An 18,572-nucleotide genomic window follows, 5' to 3' on the forward strand; every position below is an offset into this window, starting at 1 on the left:
TCAAGAGCTGACCCCTGGACTCCTCAATATCGCGAGGACTAAGGGAGGTCGATTCTCCCATCAACCTGCCTCTGTGAGGATGGCCAGGTAAGTTGATTGTCCATAAGTAGATTCTAGCTCTGCAACTGCCATAGCTAGAATTGCATATTTACAATCGACTTCACCGTCTAGTGCTGACCTGGCCTAAGGAACATTCGCTTCCTTGCCTCCTACCACTTCTATGGGACTGACAGTATGCAGCCATCTCCATCAATTCTCCAGACAAAGTTGGTTAGCCCCCAGGACGGCTCTGGCCATCAGCATGTTCCCACGTTAACTCAGATGAGTTTGTGTGTCACCAATCAGAGCTCTATAAAACCACTGCTTGGTGCTGCTCCCTAACTGGAACTGGGATGTTCTGGAACTCTGGGATGTAAACAGAGCATTGCTCTTTCCACAGCAAGGTCCGAAGGTTTCATTTGCTCTCTGTTTGCACTTTTCCCTTTCCCCTCTTCCACTCTTGGTCCCCTTCTCAGGCTACAAAAGGGGGAGCAGCTAAGATAAAATCACACAGGGCCCTTGTCTGCCCTCAGTTTTACATGTGCATCTGTCACTGACATCCACGTGTGAGGACAGAGCTGGCCGCATTCTCTCTTGCAGCAGTGGGATCTAGTGGTAAGAGCAGGGGACAGGGAACCAGAACACAAAGGCACTATTCCTGACTTTTCCACTGACATGCTGTGTAACCTGGGACTGTGCACTTAACTGCTCGGTGGCTCAGGTTCCCTACCTGTAAAATGGCAACAACGATAGTTTTTGTTCTAGAATCATGCTGTTCAACCTCAGAGAGGTAGCCGAGTTAGCCTGTATCTTCAAAACCAACAAGAAGTCCTGTGGCACATTACCGGCTAGTCTATAAGGTGCCACAGGACATCTTATTGTTTTTGATGTCTAACCCGTTCAAGTGGCGACTGCTACAGCAAACAAACCACGTTATTTTGAAAATATATTTACTGTTTGAGCCAGGTAGCCACGCTCCACCAGCCATAATAGCCACCTGTGGCTAGTGGCCAGCGTGTTGGACACCGCCGTTCTACAGGACGGCAGTATGCCCTACAGTAAGCAGAGGTAGCCAGGACCATTGATTGAGGGGTAAAGAGGACAGCTGCCCCAGCACCTTGGCAGCAGCCAGAGCCCTGGGTCCATTAAATCATTGCTGGAGCCCCTCGTGTGCCCAGAAGCCCTCATGGCACTGAAAGGCTTTCTAGGGGAGGCTAGTGCCAGCTCTGCCCCGTCTGCCAGAGGCCTTGCCCCTTCTGGGGCCCCCAGATCTGGCTCCCCGCCCCCTGAGGCCCAGTAAAGTCTCTCATCAGCCCTAGAGGTAGCACAATACCATCTAGCAAGGACTGTAAGAGCTGTACTACCACAGAAAGGGAGCACGACATTTTAGCCAACTCTGGCATTCAACCTTTGCAAAATCAGCTAGCAGGTCATGAGTTGGAAGATGAGTTCAACTCGCTGCCAGGACTCAAAGCGTACATAGGGTCTGGGTCTGGGTCTGGGGAGAGGCTGAAATTTCCCACACAACCCATCTACGTACCACCTCAGAGGGAGCGTTAAACTGGCACAGTGACAGAGCAGCTTCAGAGGTAACACTCCATGGGCATGAATGGAGGCTGCTTGGAGCTCTCTGTCACTGCAAGCTGCCTGGCAGCCGACTCAAGCGGATGGCCCTTTGTGGGTTTTCATCCCATGCGTGAAGGCTTTTTTTTTGCTCATGAAACCTTCAATTCTGCTTGGCAAGAGCCGTGGTGGTATTTATGATACTGCACTCCAGCAGGCTACGCAGGGTAGTGGCTTTGCACTGCATCTACCAGTGTGCTTCGGGGACATTTCCAAGAGGCAAACCCCCTGTACTCTGGGCAGACCTCAATTTCAGTCTTTGTGTGCCCCCACCACCCTTATTCCTGGGTTCTGACACAAGCCGGACTTGGTGACCTGAGCAGCTGACTCTCAGGCCTGTCCCCGTCTTCTCTAAAGCACAGCTTCGCCGTGGCTCCCAAGAGATACAAGGACGTCAAGGACATGGCTGCACAAAAGCAGAAGCTCTTGCAGCACGGTCAAGAGGCGGCCATCAGCTTTACAAGGACAATTCCCCCACTTTGGATATCCACAAGTATGGCAGACATCCCGCGTAACTTATTTGACACTTCCCAGAGGATTTTTTTCCTCTCTCCCCACTTACCTCTCCCTGCCCCCCACTCCTTTTTTATTTTTATATTTAGCTAATTCCTCGGGTTTCTCTCAGGTTTCCTCTCAATTCTGCTCCAGAATCTGAAGACGTGGGTCTTTTCCCATGAAAGCTCATTACCTAATAAATCCTATTGTTAGCCTTTAAGGTGCTACAGGACTGCTGGCTTTGTTTAGCATAAATATCATTTGAGGAAACTTTGCTCTCTCTCAAAATGCCAGGTGGGGACAAGCCACCGCAGCAGTCTGCATGAGTGGCTGCAGAGGTTACTAGCAGAAGTGAAGTCTTTCCCTCAGTATCTCTGTGCCAGGCGGGGAAGACAGGCGATAGCAACCCACTCTCTCAGCATCACCCTGGGCTCCAGAGGAGCAGGAAATGCCACATAAAAAGGCATCTCAGGCCTGAAAACTCACACTTCCCCAGGGGACCTGCTGGGACTGTGGGGAGAGGATGGCCTGGGCTGTAGCGGTAGTGCACAGACCGTGGGTGTAAATAAAGCCTCGCAGCGTGGACGACTGGGTGCTTACATGCTGGTAGCTGTAGCCCTGCAGGAGTAGGAGGTGAGGGGACTGGTAGAGGGAGTACCGCATGCTGCTGCCGTTCTGCTCCACCCCAGAGGCCTGCTGTTCGTCTCTCGAGCTCTCCAGGCCGCAGACGCTCTCAGGCAACGTGGCAAAATGTCTCCTGGGCTCCTCCTCTGGCGAGACCGCCGGACTCAGGCTGGTCTCGCTGACGCTGCGTCGGAGGGTGGGTGGTGAGGAGCGCTGCTTGCAGCCTGCCAGCAGGGTCATGGTGCCCTTCGCACGGTTCCTCTGCAGCTTCCGAGCCTGGGCATTTACGCCTAAGGAGGACAGCAGAGCTCAGTGCTGGGCCAATCAAACTGCCTCCCTGTCTTTCTGCCCTGTGCCATTCCTGCCTGGGCCAGGCCTGGCCCTGGGACCAACGTCCCATCAGCAACTGAGCCAGATGCACCCGAGATGCCAAAGAGTCAGCTCCCTGAATGCGGCTCTCACTCCCTGGGCCTGGCTTTGCCCTGCCATACAAGGGCCTTAGAGATCTCTCCACCTGTTAATTCCTGGGGCGCCATTTTACCTCTGGACACTCCTGCCTCACTGCCCACACACATGCCTGTTGTCAGTTGCAACCAAAAATAGAGCCCTAGCATACCAAAGAGGTTCCCAGACATCACCTGAACTGCCTCTGCCACCCTGGCTGGACACAGCCTAAAACCTCCATCACTTGCCCCTGGATAACAGGGCACTGAAAGCCCTAAAGTCCCTTAGAGCCTGGGGCTGCAGCTGGAATGTGTCATTTGGCACCGCCAAGCCAGGCTGTCTAAACCCATCATAAAGAGATGCATCACTAGTGGAGCTTCTTAAGAGGGGACCCTTGAAACATGGAGAGATACATACATCTCACAGAGCTGGAAGGGACCTTGAGAGGTCATCAAGTCCAGCCCCCTGCACTCACAGCAGGACCTATCACCACCCACAATGGATTTTTTATTATTATTATCATCATCATCAGCTAACCTACCCCAGACCCTTGACAGGCCCCCCTTCAAAGGCTGAGCTCACAACCCTCAGTTTACAAGGTCAGTGTGCTAACCACTCGGCTACCTCACCCTGCACCTCTTAGTCAGATGCTGCCTGAAGATGAAAATTCCAGCATAGCCTTTGGCCAACAAAAGCTTAAAGCCCCTAGAAACTCACCACAATGTGGAGGAACCAAGAGGGGAAAGCACTGATGTCCTTCCAACCCAATAAATGAGCCCAACCCCCACCACTAATCCCCCGTTTCCCTGAGCAATGCAGCTGGAGCCATAGAACTGACAGCTTATAAGGGCTAGATGTTAGCGCTTGCAAGCAACTAGAACCAAGTTGTATGCCAACTTCACCCTGCTAATGGAGGAGGAGAACCTCACCCTTCCCATTCCATCCCCAAAACCGCCTCTCCAGATCTCTGCCCCATCTTACTTGGAAGCAGCCAGGAGCCATCTCAGATCTGCAGCATCTTTTTACCAGCTGGCCCAAGACATGCAGGATGGCAAACACATGGATCGAAACCGAACTAGGGCCAACATCAAGAGTGACAGCCTGGGGGCTTCATTCCTTACCCGGCGACTGGCAGGCAGGGTCCACAGTGGGTCCTACCCCCTGCACCATTGCTTAAGTGCACCTGGCTGTGAATGGGGGCGGTGAGTGCAGACTGCCAGGACCTGCAGACTGCAGCGAGGAGCCTGCCTGCCTGCCTGCCTGCCTGCCTGCTGCAGCGCAGAGCTGTAATTAAGTTCTCACAAGTATCAATTCGGGAGAGCTGTCAGGAAGACAAATGGAGGCTAGAGCTAGCAAATAAATGGACCAAACGGCCAGACCCGAATCCATCCTTCCCAGCCCAGCTGGATTCCCCGCAGCAGAAACAAGCCAACGTGCCAGAGTCCCTGTCCATGCTGGAAACATCTCTGACTGGGTGCAAGTTCTGGAAGAGGAGAACAGGAGATGTTGCGATGGCTGTTTGGATCCCTCCTACCTTTTTTCGGGGCCCTGCGGGAGCAGGACAGTCGGCCGCGCACTCACGTGGGCGGAGAATAAGCAGGATCAGAAGATTCTGTTTCGGGGTGAATGCCGCCGCATTCGTTTAATTTAAAGCGAGAGGAGGGTTGTAAAAACGAAAGCAAAAATCCTCAGCTTCTGGATTCCTCCTGCAGTTTGTGAGGAACTGCTGCACCACATGCCAGACATCTGCAGAACGCAGCCTCTCCCCTGCAGGCGCTCCGGCAAACTCCAGCTTGCCCAGGGAGGCGCCAGCCAAAGCCCTCTGTGCAGAAGAGAGCAGCTCTCTGGGTTAGAGAAGGCAGCTCAGCAGTCAGCTGCTTAGAGGGATGCAACTGAAGTTGGACCCAGAATGTCCCCTTCCTTATTTGGTGAGGAGCTGGCTCTGGGGTCGGAGGGACATTTTTTGTTTGTTTGGTTTGAGCCTAATGCTCCTTTGCTGGGAAAATGTAACGGGGAAGGAGGTGGGGGGGATACATCCTACTGTTTATGTACCTTAGGATTTGCTGCACAGCCTAGAGAGCCCTGGAACATGGCCCGCAGCCCTCTCAAATCAAGATGGAGCAGCACATGTTGGGCCATGCCTGTGCGTCCTTAGTGGATCAGGTGCAGAGAAGGACTACTGGGATGAGCTGAGGTATGGAACACCTATCTGAACATAAGAACGGCCAAACTGGGTCAGAGCAAAGGTCCATTGAGCCCAGTATCCTGCCTTCCAACAGTGGCCCCCGAGAGAGTTAATCAAACAGGTAACAATCTCTTTGCAGCCATTCGTCTCCAGCCTCTGACACACAGAGGCTATGGACACCATTCCTTACCCATCCTGGCTAATAGCCATTAATGGCCCTAACCTCCATGAATTTGTCTAGCTCTTTTCTAAACCCTGCTATAGACCCAAGGAGCTTGGGTTGTTTGGCTTGACTCAAAGAAATAGGACTGCTCTATAAATACATTGGAGGGATAAACACCAGGGAGGGAGAGCAGTTAAGTTTAACTAAAACTCCAAGGTAGACACCAGAACAAATGGGTACAAACTGGCCATCAATAGAATCATAGGGTTAGAAGAGATCTCAGGAGGTTATCAAGTCCACCCCCTGCCCCTCAAGTGAAAGCTGGACCAATCCCAACTAAATCACCTCAGCCAGGGCTTTGTCACAGTTTAGGCTTGACATTAAGGCCGTGTCTAGACGTGCCCCAAACTTCGAAATGGCCACGCAAATGGCCATTTCGAAGTTTACTAATGAAGCGCTGAAATGCATATTCAGCGCTTCGTTAGCATGCGGGCTGCCGCGGCGCTTCAAAATTGATGCGCCTTGCTGCCGCGCGGCGCATCCAGACGGGGCTCCTTTTCGAAAGGACGCCGCCTACTTCTAAGTCCCCTTATTCCCATGAGCTCATGGGACTTCAAAGTAGGCAGGGTCCTTTCAAAAAGGAGCCCCGTCGGGACGAGACGCGCGGCGGCGAGGCGCGTCAATTTCGAAGCGCCGCGGCAGCCCGCATGCTAATGAAGCGCTGAATATGCATTTCAGTGCTTCATTAATAAACTTCGAAATGGCCATTTGCGTGGCCATTTCGAAGTTTGGGGCACGTGTAGACGTAGCCTTCATGAAGTTTTCTAACCATTGGAAGAGGGAAGCTGTGGAACGGCCTTCCAAGGGAAGCAGGGTGGGCCAAAAACTTCACTGGCTTCAAGACTAATCTTGATTAGTTCCTGGAGAGGAGGGTAGGATGGCACTGCTGACATGCCTGTGGTCCATCTGCAACCACCACTAGCATATTATCTCCATTGGTGGGAGGCCCTACCAAATACATGGCCATAAAGATGCACCAGGAACTGTGAAATCTGCTCTCTTGTGGGCCCTTACCCTACACAAATTGCATGGCGGAGGCGGGCATGTCTCAGATGGGTAGTCCCGTCACAAGAGAGACTTGCAGGGGGGCTATAAGGTTATTTTAGGGGGACAGTGGTATTACCACCTTCCTTCTGTGGTGACTTCAGAGCTGGGTGGCCAGAAAGGGGTGCCTGCTGGCCGGAAGCCCAGCTCAGAAGGCCGTGCTGCTGCCAGCAGCAGTACAGAAATAAGGGTAGCAGTAATGCAATGCCCCACCCCCAACACCTTGTAACCTCACACATACACACCTCCTTTGTGGGTCAGGACCCCTACAATTACACCACCACAAAATTTCAGATTTAAATAGCTTAAATCGTGACATTTCTGATTGTTAAAATCCTATCCTAATGAAATTGACCCCACTGGACAGCGAATTCAGCAGGGCCATAGTGATGGGTCACTCAATGGGGAAGGATCTGAGTCACAACTCAGAGCTCTTTCCCAGGGGTCTGCCTGGCAGATCTTGCCCACACACTCAGGGGTCTCCAAATATTTCAGGGTCACACAATCTCCCTTCCCCCGTCCATGCTCCTCCCAGGAGCCAGGGCCAAGAGAAGAACAGTGGCTCTAGAGCACCATAGACAGGGACAAGGGGGCTGAGGCTGGGGCCACTGTTGGGGGCAGGTGAGGGCAAGAAATGGGAAAAGTGTCACAGCCTGGAAGCAAGGCTGGGGGTGGAACCATGGCTGGAAAGGGGCTGGGACCCGGTACTGCATCTGTGGGTGGAGCAGGACTGCATGGTGTTCCCTCCCATCTCCCATAGTTCTGGCCTGGGCCTTCTGCATCTCCCCCATTATTCCTCTGAATCCCCCTAGGAGGATGTTCCTCACAGTTTTGAGACCACAAGTCTAATCGCCATAGGTGGGGTCAGGAAGGACTTTTCCCCCAGGTCAGATTGGTAAAGACCATAAGGACGTGGAAGGGTGTCACCTTTCTCTGAAGCATGCGGCACAGGTCACTTGCTGGTTTAAACTAGTACAAATAGTGGATTATCTCTGACTTGGAGTCTTTAACCCATGATGTGAGGACTTCAGTAACTCAGCCAGAGGTTCGGGATCAATTACAGAAGTGGGTAAGGGAGGTTCTGAGGCCAGCAGTGTAAAGGCAGGAACACTAGATGAATGTTTCTCAACCAGGGGTACATGTCTCCTTGGGGGGATACACTGAGGTCTTCCAGGTGTGCATCAACTCATCTAGATATTTGCCTAGTTTTACAACAGGCTACATAAAACCACTAGTAAACTCAGTACAATCTAAAAGTTAATTCAGACAATGACTTGTTTATACTACTTCATATACCTTCTGCTGAATTGCAAGTATAATATTTCTATTCCAATTAATTTATTTGATAACAAGATGGTAGAAAGTCAGCATGTTTTCAGTAGTGGGGTGATATTTTTGCATGTTTTTGTAAGTAAATAGTTGTTAAGTGAGGTGTAACTTGGTGGTATGCAGAACAAATCTGACTCCTGAAAAGGGAGCAGTAATCTGAACAGTAAACTTGTTTCAAGACCTCAGATTACTTTATGGCCATGTTTCTCAACCAGTGGTATGCAAGAGAAGTCTGGGGGCACTTACAATTTTATAAAGGGGTTCTTTATAAAAAAAAGGTTGAAAAACTCTGGACTAGATGATTGTGATGGCCTGTGCTGACCTTAAAGTCCACCTGTCTATAACAATTGCAATCTGCGCTTGGGTTTCTGGAAACTGGCCAATGCAGTGACGCAGCTGAGCCCATTTTTGATGCCTTTGCCTTAAGACCAGCACAAAAACAATATTTCATGCATATGAATCTACAGCAGATACTTAATCTCAGAGCTCTGCCGGCATCACCCAGGACTCCAAGTTAGCTGAACAAAAAAGGAAGTACAGAAGAAAGGCTTGGTGAAAAAAAGAAAATCAGCGAGAAAGGAATGCTATTTTCCAGCGTCTGAGAGGGTAGAACAAGGAGCTGGGGAGAGCCTATGAAACATTCAACTCGGTGCAGCAGTGTTAGGGATTTCAGCCTGTGTAGCTTGCAGGCTCAAGAAAACATTATCACATACGTGTGTAAGACCAATATTCTATCCAGCAGAGGTATCACCCACCAATGTAATGTGTTAGGATGCAGACAATACCCTGAGTTTCTATGGTGTCTTCCCTCTGAGAATCCCAAAGGGCTTTATAAACAGAACTCCCCTACACAGTATTATCCCATGTTTCCAGAGGAGGAAGTACAGGCACAAAGAGGTGACCTGTTTATTGAGGACGGTCATGGCAGAGGTTTAACAATTTCTAAACAAGCCAACCGCTATTTCGGAATTATTTTGAAATAGCGGCTGCGTCGTGTAGACACTAGGATAGTTATTTTGAAATAACTGTGCTGTGCAGGCCTACCCTGATGTATAGAACAGCAAGGGAGACCTCTCCAGACATGTGCATGGAAATACAATGGAGAAGTACATCTTCTCACCTGGAGCCCTGTTCTTAGCCCACTGTGAGGCAAAGACAAAGTGTTGCTAGCCGGGGGGCAGAAGGGAAGACATTACACCTCCCATGAGAAAGGAAAACCTTCCCCTTCTCCCCTCCTGGGTTCCTCTCCTGAATTAATCCCTTCATGACATCCTATGCTCCATAGGAGATAATCATGGCTGGGAGTGGCTTGGTGGCAATACTCTCTGTCACATAGGATTTATTTCCCCTACACACCCTATCCTGCACAGCAGTTTTTACCTTGCTGTTACACAGCCACACTCAGCACCTGGGCAGTGCTGGAGCCAGCACTCGGTCTGGTTTTCTCTTTTCCCCACAGATACAAGCTCGCAGGCATACCTCTGGTGGGAGAAAATCAACTGCCCCTTTTCTGTCTAACCAGGAGCTGTTCTTGCGGTTTCAGGCTGTGGAAGAGAGACCTGGGGTAGTGGGGAGAGATTACAATCCATCTGCCTGAATAATTCCCCCTGTCCTCGCCACAGAAATGAATGTTCAGAGTTTTCTTATCTAGAGGAAAGGAAGCGTCTGTATTTATTTTATGTATCAAAATGAGCCTGGAAAACGCTGCTTTTTACTCTAGCTAGAGCCTCTGTCACAGGCTCTGTTCTAACTCCTGAGCCGCGAGGGAAATATAAACACAACGCTTTTCCTGAACGTAACAAAGTCCTTCTATAACTGGGTTATTTTTCTAACCCTCTGGTCCTGTTTCCCCGCTCCCTTGGTATGACAGGCATCTTGAGGACATCAGACTCAGGGGAGCTCCTGTCTGCTTGCTTTTATATACCACATGAAAACACATCTTCCCAGGAGACAGGGGAGTCTGTGAAGGACTCAGATACCCCATGCGTATGTTAGAGCTTTCAGACAGTAAGAAGACTATGACCTGGGCTAACGACCTCAAACCTTCTGTAACACTTTCCACCGTCAACACACTGAACAGGCACTCGACATGGCCAACCCTTGCAATGTGATTGTGACAACTGAGGTTTTATGTAAAGTCCCAGCTCTGAGAGTCAAGGGATTTCCTGAGAATGGCCGTTTTCATTTTAAAAAGTGAATTTTTAACTCTCCAGGTTCCAGTGAGAAAATATAACCTGAATGTGCACTAGTGGTTCAGAAACCAGAAGCAAAGAAAATATATTTATTATAATTTAAAAAAAGGAATCTCCTGAGCTCTTTGGATCCCCACTCAGGAGTCTGGACTTCCCTCTCTTGAGCAGTTGCATATCTCCTGCAAATTGCACCACTTCACTGTTTGCTCCTTTTCCCAGGCTATTTATGACTACATAGAACTGCAGGAGTTCCCAGTACAGACCCTTGAGGACACCACAGTTTGCCCCTCTCTTTGAACACTGTGCTGTGACTCAATGATGTCCTCCCCGTTTGCTATTTTTGGTGTGAAGATTTGCAGCTAGCTTGCATGACCCCATGGCATGACAGCTGCGGGGCTGGAAGCTGCCTTTGACCTCTGGCTGGCGATATTCAACATGTCAAAAACATATATCTTGTGACTTTGGTTTGCTTCATGAATACCCTCTGCTGACTCACCTGTGACCTTAGATTGGGAACAACGACTTGCGTTAACGTTCCTTTGTGCCAGGATGCCAAGCACATGGCATGCTCCTCTCTCCTGGATGGAGCAGGCTAGGGTGTGGAAGGGAGAGCTTGGGTCCCAGGATGAGACAATTTAGATCCCTCAGGCTCTTGTAAAGAATTCCAAAGCATGCAGCAAAGCAGACCCATTTTAGGTCCCCCAGGCGCTTGTAAGGAATTCCAGAAGCAGACCCATTCTGAGAGGCCTTCGAGATCTATAGCTGATCAATAGATTGCTCAGCCAGTCTTCAAGGGATGGGAGGTTGGATTTGCATGGACAGTCCATCTGTTGGCTTTGATCACAATGACATGTCATTATAAACATAGACACAAGCACGCCTGACACACACTCCTTCCAAGGGTGGCTGGAAGTCTCCCCCCTCCCCCGGCCCCTGCTGAGCTATTAGAGTGTAGAACAGTCTCTAAGTCCATCCCCGACCTAGCAGGTAGCTTAAGAGTTTTAGCTATTCGGTTTTGCATTATCCTAATTAATTGATTGGCTGCTTCCCACTGTGGTGGGGTGGAGTTGTTCGCTCTTCAAGCCACTAATTAGTGCTCAGGTTGTAAAGCTCGGTTCGGCAACAGGGATAACGGCTCTTACGAAGAGATCTCACAAAACTGCACGACTGGGCAACAAAAAGGCACACAAAATTCCATGGTGACAAATAAAAGGTAATGCACAAAGATACCTGGGTGCAGCCTCTGCCAAGGGGCCTGTGGAGGAGAACGTGCTCATTTCGGGACGGTGTTCTGACAGGAGTTAGCCAGGACAATGAGAAGATTTGGGGGAAGATGTGGGGAGGGACAGCTCTGTGGTTTGAGCATTGGCCTGCTAAACCCAGGGGTGTGTTACAACCCTTGAGGAGGCCATTTAGGGATTGGGGCAAATAGACATCAGGGATGGTGCTTGGTCCCGCCAAGAGGTCAGGGGACTGGACTAGATGACCTCCCAAGGTCCCTTCCAGTCCTAGGAGATGTGTATCTCCATTAAGAAGCAGGTGGAATGAGAGGAAAGCCTTGACCCACCCTGCCTCCCTCACGTATGTTGAAAGCCAAGTGAGTCACCAAGGGGAAAACAAGCTTTAACAAACCCTTTCCGGTCGTGCACAGGAATGATAGAGGAGCCTGGCTGGTGAGCAGGACATTAGGGGACAAGCGTGGGGCTGCAACTGCTGCCTGGCTTTTGGTAGCTCTCCAACCACAGCTTAGCAAACCTGGAACACGACACAACATTAGTAACTCACAGAGATGGCCCCGGAAGTTAGACAGCCTGTGTTACTAGGGTAAGGCCAACAGACCCTAGCTGCTGGTGGGAGGACCTGAACCTGTGACTTTCAGCGCTAAAGCCACGTGCCTCTACAGCGTGAGCTAAAAGCCCCTCTCCTCTCAGCTAAGGTGGTAGAGCAGATGCCCTTCTCTTTTGTCAGTGGCCTCAGTGCGTCTAAGCTACACCAGCAAGCAGAAAGCCTGCACTCAGATCCCATGCCAGAGTTCCCTGTTTTCTGAATGGAAGGGGACAGCAGGTGTTACAGAAGAAGCTTGTTCACTTCCCTGTCGGCCTCATGTTCAGGGACAAATTCTCTGCTGGCACAAACTGGTGCAGCACTCCTGACCTCCCGGGAGCTGCGCCGATTTACACCAACAGAGAATTGGACCTCTGTCGGCAGCCTGGTTATAAATGAGTTCCCCCACTCCTTCCGACCACTCTGTGGCAACTGAAAGTGGGAGCACAAGTGGAACCAAAACTCCCATCCTATCCAGATTTCCCAAACCAGCTCCATCCTCCAGACCCTTCTCAGGAGTCTTCAATCACCGGAGGCAGTGGCTTTTACCCACAAGAGCTCATGACCTTATAAATTCCGTAGTCTCTAAGGTGCTACATAACTGCTTGGTACTTGTGACGCGACAGACTAACATGGCCAAATGGAAAGTGTCAAGAGATGGAGCCACATGACTGCTGTGGGTCAGGGACACCTGGAATGAGAGCAGAGATGCCAAAAATAGCTGTGAACACATATCAAGAGGCCCTCTTTGGTCAAATAAACAGGGCCTGCTTACAGGATAGTCAACAAAGTGTGCCATCTTACAGGACTTCTTACTTGTCACCACATTGCAGCTACTTCCTTGGTTCCACTGCATTTTCCACATGTGAAAGGATAACCATTATCCATCACCAGTGGGGGGAACTGTAGGAGCTGGCTCTCAGCAGATGTCCCCTGTCAGATACAGCCACCAACTGCTCCATCACTTGTCCCACCCATTTGTCCCATAGCGACCTGGCCAGGTGGGAGATCAGGAAAAGAACCCATTTGTTCTAGCATTCTATTCCCCCTCTGACATCCTGGTTTTAAACTCTAAACCCTGCTACCAAGGCATCTCTTCTCAGCACAATTCCCGATGGCATGGGGAAGGAGGTGCCTCCAAGACTTTAACTCTTCTGTGCAATGGCCGGGCAGTGGAAGAGAGCAGATAAAACAAGGCTCCTTCCCTGCATGAAGAGAGAATGCCACTCCTTGATCTTCCAGCATCGAGCCCAGGTCACAAAAGCAGCAGCAGCCTTGTCGCTGGCTGGAAGTTAGTTCCCCCTCTCTCACGTTCTCTTGCATTTTTCACATAAGCTAAGCAACATGACGAATAACCTCCCCGCAACTCCTTGCCACCCCCACAGCCTGTACGTGAATAATTCCTGCCTTTAACGTGAGGCTGGGAACACTGGGCCCCTCCCTCTCTGCATGGCTTCACTTCCAAATGCTGCCTCCCGCAGAGGCAGGGAACAAGTCCCAGCGTTCCCTTGCCCCCTCTCTCCTGAAGCAGAGCAGCTGCAGCCTGGGGCTGGGGGAAAGAGAACCTGGTAGCCATGGAAGGGGTGGCAGCAATAAGCAAAACACATTAGCAAACAGCCTGGCCTGAAGCATGGGGCACAGATGTGAGAGATTTCATTCCACAAAGCAGAGAAACTTTCCCCTGGGCTCCCTTATGGGCCCTGGAAGAATTCAGGCATTTTGACCAATGCTCCTTTGGGCTACAGAGCAGTGGTGGGCAACCTGCGGCCCACGGACTGCATGCAGCCCACTGGAGCTCTACCCACAGGCCTGCTAGCTGTCCCACTCCCCCACACATCCTGCATGCACTGGGGCACCAGAGCCCAGCACTTCCTCTGCCTCCCACCTCCTTCCCAGCACTTTTGAAGCAGCCACGAATTGCCAGATTCACACGCCATTCCCGCGCTCCCCCTCCCTCCCAGAGCTGGAACACCACAAATCAGCTGTTTGCGACATTCCAGCTCTGGGAGGGGCTGGGACGGAGCATGACTCACACTGGGAGGAAGAGGGAGGTGTGGGGCTCTGGGGCGCCAGTGCGCAAGAGGCACATGGCTGAGGGGAGCACACAGGGGGCAGCAGGGCCGCAGGTGGAATTCCAGCAGGCCAGGGGCTGCTGCAGCCCACAAAGGTGAAGGAGGACCACTCATGCAGCCCACCCACTATTCCTGGTTGCTCACCCCTGCAAAAGCCGCTTGCAAGAGAAGATTATGATTACCACATTTGTGCTCATTTGGGTGTCATCTACAACGCCATGAGATAAGTCAGGAACTGTAAGCCATGTGGTAAAAGACACGTCCCTGTCGATTTTAAACCATTCCCCCAAATGGGCTGAGTTCTCATGCTCTCTCTCGCTCGTTCCTGCCCTGGATAAAAGCCAGGCGATCTGACATGCTGCTCCAAAGCTGACCACAGGCCAGATGTGGATTCGTCTTATCTTTATTTTAGCTCTGGGCTCTTCATGTGACATTGTTCCTAAATAGCAGCCTCCCAGGAAAAATCAAACTAGTCCCAGGCCCACCTGTGCCCAGAAGGATGCTAAGAGGAGAATGAATCTAGGATGCAGGAAAGAGAAGAGCCTGGAAACGGGAGCAATGGTAATAAAACAATCAGGCTGCCTTCAGTGGTTTAATCCAGATTTGGAATAGTGCCTTCCCAGTCCCCTTTGGGGAACGTTCCCTCCCTGCACTTTCACCCCAGAAATCAATATTAATTCTCCCTGCCAATGGAGCTCACCTCCCTCGCATGCCCTGCCTCTCATCACATCCAGGTCAGGCCAACAACTCCAGTTCTCCAATTCAGCTGAATGGCACTGGAAATGAAAAGGTCCAGGCCTCTGAAAAGCAGAGATCCTCACTGATAGCAACATTTATAGCATCAGAGAAGTAGCCAAGTTAGTCTGTACCTTCAAAAACAAGAAGTAGTCCTGTGGCACCTTATAGACTAACAGATATTTTGGAGCATAAGCTTTCCTGGGCAAAGACCCGCTTCATCAGATGCACAAGTGGGGGTTCCAGAGGAGGGTCTAAATATACAAGCTCATGGAAAGGAGGGAGCCCCAGTCAAGAGGAGGGCCAGAGCTGGCAAGGCCAGTGCAGTCATGGAGGATGTGACCCATTATCAGTAGCTCATGTGGAGATGTGAAGACCAGGAGAGGAGAAACTGCTTTTGTAATTGGCCAGCCACTCCCAGGCTCTGATCAGTCCTTGGTTGATGGTGTCAAATTTGCAAATGAATTGCAGCTCTGCAGTTTCTCTTTGGAGTCTGTTTTTGAAGTTTTTTTGTTGCAGGGCAGCTATTTTTAAATCTGCTACTGAGTGTCCAGGGAGATTGAAACGTTCTCCTACAGGTTTTTATATGTTACCATTCCTGATGTCTGATTTGTGTCTATTTATAGCAGGTGCTCTAATGTCTGCATCAGCTCCTTGTAGAGAGAAGTACTACACAGGCCCACATAGAATGATGAGAGAAACCCACTCCATCTGCTCAACTCTGCCACCGCCTTGCAGTGCAACCTTGGCCAAGTTGCTTTACCACTCTGTGCTGTGGTTTTCCCATTGTGAAATGGGTGTGCTGGCAATGAACTCACTCCTCCTGAAGTACTTTGCAATCTATGGAGGGAAAGTGCTCTTTACAGGCTAGCCACTATCACTGCAGTTACACAGCTGTTGTGGGCCAGGCTGATATAGCCATTGGCATTACAAGAAAGAAGGGTTAGAAAGGTGAAAGCACATCTGCTAAGACAATCAAAAATCAGCAGCCTGCAGTCCAGATGAACTGAGTGGAATTGATGTGGTTTTCTTTCCCACGATGGGCTGGCCAGCAACGAAAACTGTTTGACGATAAAACCGAGATCTTCCTTCCTCCGTTCCAAACTGGGAGTGTTGACACAACTAAATAATATCTGTACATTGAAAGAATAATGAGCCTTGCTTATATTATCAGCTCAGAAAACTTCCTGCTCACTGGAAATAAGTAAAGGATGTCACAGCTAAGCAGACTACGTAGCTACACTTTACAACTCCAGGGACAAAATAACAGAGCCATGGTTCATGAACTATCTGCATTGCCTGAAGGAGCTCACAGCTTTGCTAAGCAAACCAGGAGTGAAACTGGGTCTCAGTAGCACCTTAGCTTAATTGTTTTTTAAGCCACTATCAATTCTTCACCACCAAGAGCTTGTTAAAATGTAAGGGAAGCTTTCTTCTTTTTCCTCTAATTTATAATAACCTTCCTGAAGTTTGAAGATAAAATTTCTTCTTATACCCTGAGTCAAATACCCAACCACTGTCCCAACCTGTCTAACGAATCTTGGGACTGGTAGGGCATTTTTGTTTTTTATTGTATACCACCACAACCAATAAATGCCAGTGTTACTCTGCAAGTAAGTATGTTAGTTACCTGCAAAGGGACTACAGGAGGCTATGTGCTAGCCAACTGCATCTATGTGCGACACATTAGGCTTGTTAGAAATTACTGCTTGTGGTTATATGAGTGGAGCTGGTAAAGACACCTACAGTTTACGATTGAGCAACACTTCCAATTATAGGCTCCCATGTTCCATTGTTTATAACTTCCAAACAACCATTTGGGAGGAAATTGTCCCTAATCAGTGTCTATCTCAGGCTGAACTGAAATGGTCCCTGCTGGGTGTCTACCTCAGGCTGAACTCTTCTGGAAAGTTTCAGCAAAAATGCTCAGCCATTCCTGAGAATGAAGGAAAAGTTGGTTTGGATTCTCTGCCACCTACCAGCTTTGCAGTACAGACAAAAAAATTGACCAGGGCGTTGACTTGGTGTCAGGAGTTTGCTTTCTGCTATTCCTGCGACAAGTCGCCCAAATTTGGCCAAGTTATAACCCTTTGAAATGTGCATTGTAGGTATCTGTCGGAGTTTGGCAGATAGTCTCTGAAAGTTCTGCCTGCACTGAGCACGCTCAGACTCAGGGCTTCAGGGATTGACCACATCTTTCTTGTCAATTGCTGCTCTTAGCTGTTGTGGTGCCTGGCCCCAAAACTGAAAGCAGGGAACATGTCTCTTCTGTGTGCTTGATGCTCTTTCTGCTGGCTCCGAGGCAGCATGGAGAAGGAAGCTGCCTGACTCAATGCAGAGGGGACCGGAACTGGCCTGGGAGCGGGTGTGGAAAAGTGTAGATCAGGACCAGGGACAAAGACACAGGGATAGAAACAGAGACTGGGAAAAGGAACTGGGGGGGATAACAGACTGCAGAGCTCAGGGGAGATGGAGAAATGAGAGATGGAAATCTGCTGAGAAGTCCAGGAGGAGGAAGGGAGACTGAGATCTGCAGAGGAGCCAGAGGCCAGGGAGTTGGGGAAACAAGACGTGTTAGGTAAGGAACCTAGCCGGGGTGATGGGTGGTGAGGGAGACACAAACATAATACTGGGACAGACTGAAAGAGATGGGGCAGACCAGTCAATGACCATTAGCACACACTTCCCTAAGGGAAGATTTCCCAGTCCCACCATTTCTCTGCTAAAAACAAAGAACTGTGAGACCCACAAGCAAAGTATGTGCCTCACACCCCTCGTTACTGGCTGGTCGTGATAGAGGATGACAACCTACAGGTATCTGATACGAGTGGTCCGTGAGCTCAAATGGCAGAGGTGTGCCCGGTGGTTCTAAAGGTTCCAACCCTGCCAATGACCCACGTGGCATTGCAGGGAGGAGGTGTTGGTCTGCTTTTTCAAAAGCCTCGGAAGTTACCTACACAGAAAAGAAAACTCTGCTAAAATAACCGTACGGTTGCAAAAGCTAGCAGACAAAATTGAGGAAATACCAGAACTGGATGGGAAGGAGCAGTATATGGGCTATATTTTGATTTTAATAAGGCTTTTGACACGGTCCCAGCAGGTGCTTTTCTGTGCTGGTACTTGCTGGTACTGAGTACCAGCACCTCGGCAGCTCCTGCTGCAGGAACTCCAGCAGGCTGAGCAGGGGAGATGGGGAACTGAGTACCAGCTCCTCTTTTTTATTTTTTTTAAACAAAAAACGCAGTAGTCCCATGTGACACTCTCACGAGCAAACAAGGGAAAAGAGATTTAGAAGAAATTACAATCACAGAAACCTCAGGTTGGAAGAGACCTCAGGAGGACATCAAGTCCAGTCCCCTGCCAAAAGCAGGACCCATCCCACCTAAATCATCATCGTCAAAATAAATTACTGTAAGATGGGAGTAAAACTGGAGGAAAACCCAAACACAGAGGAGTTCTCAATGGTTTGCTGTCAAAGTGGGAGCATTCAAATGGGAGCCAGGAGCTCTCACTTTCACAATCACTTTTCAAAGCAGAGAACTTTAACATCGAGCAGCTCTTACAACGCGGCAAACAGAGGAATCAGTGCCAGCCTAGTGCACGGCACTGAATTTCAATTGCCAGGCACCTAGGGGAGCCTGTTTTTAACTATGCTCCTTTAAAGCAGGGGTATTGGCTGTACTGGACAGCACAAAAGCTTAAACACATCCCTCTGCGTCCCCAGTTCGCAAATGGAGCAGACC

The 18,572-nt window shown here is 49.9% G+C and overlaps 1 protein-coding gene across 7 annotated transcripts in view; it reads right to left on the reverse strand.

The window, feature by feature from the left end:
• The window catches only part of RADIL (Rap associating with DIL domain), a 76,934-nt gene that overhangs the window by 39,148 nt on the left and 19,214 nt on the right, over positions 1-18,572 (reverse strand). For 6 of the 7 annotated variants that reach the window (XM_075010471.1, XM_075010472.1, XM_075010475.1 and 3 more), the window contains one exon: positions 2,758-3,071. In XM_075010471.1, coding sequence (XP_074866572.1) covers positions 2,758-3,071 — 314 coding nt within the window. Of the gene's footprint in view, positions 1-2,757; positions 3,072-4,759; positions 4,891-18,572 lie in introns of those variants that run through there. The other variant, XM_075010476.1, reaches the window with a different exon arrangement.

The sequence above is a fragment of the Carettochelys insculpta genome, chromosome 16 (assembly GCF_033958435.1).
Source record: "Carettochelys insculpta isolate YL-2023 chromosome 16, ASM3395843v1, whole genome shotgun sequence".
NCBI lineage: Eukaryota > Metazoa > Chordata > Testudines > Carettochelyidae > Carettochelys > Carettochelys insculpta.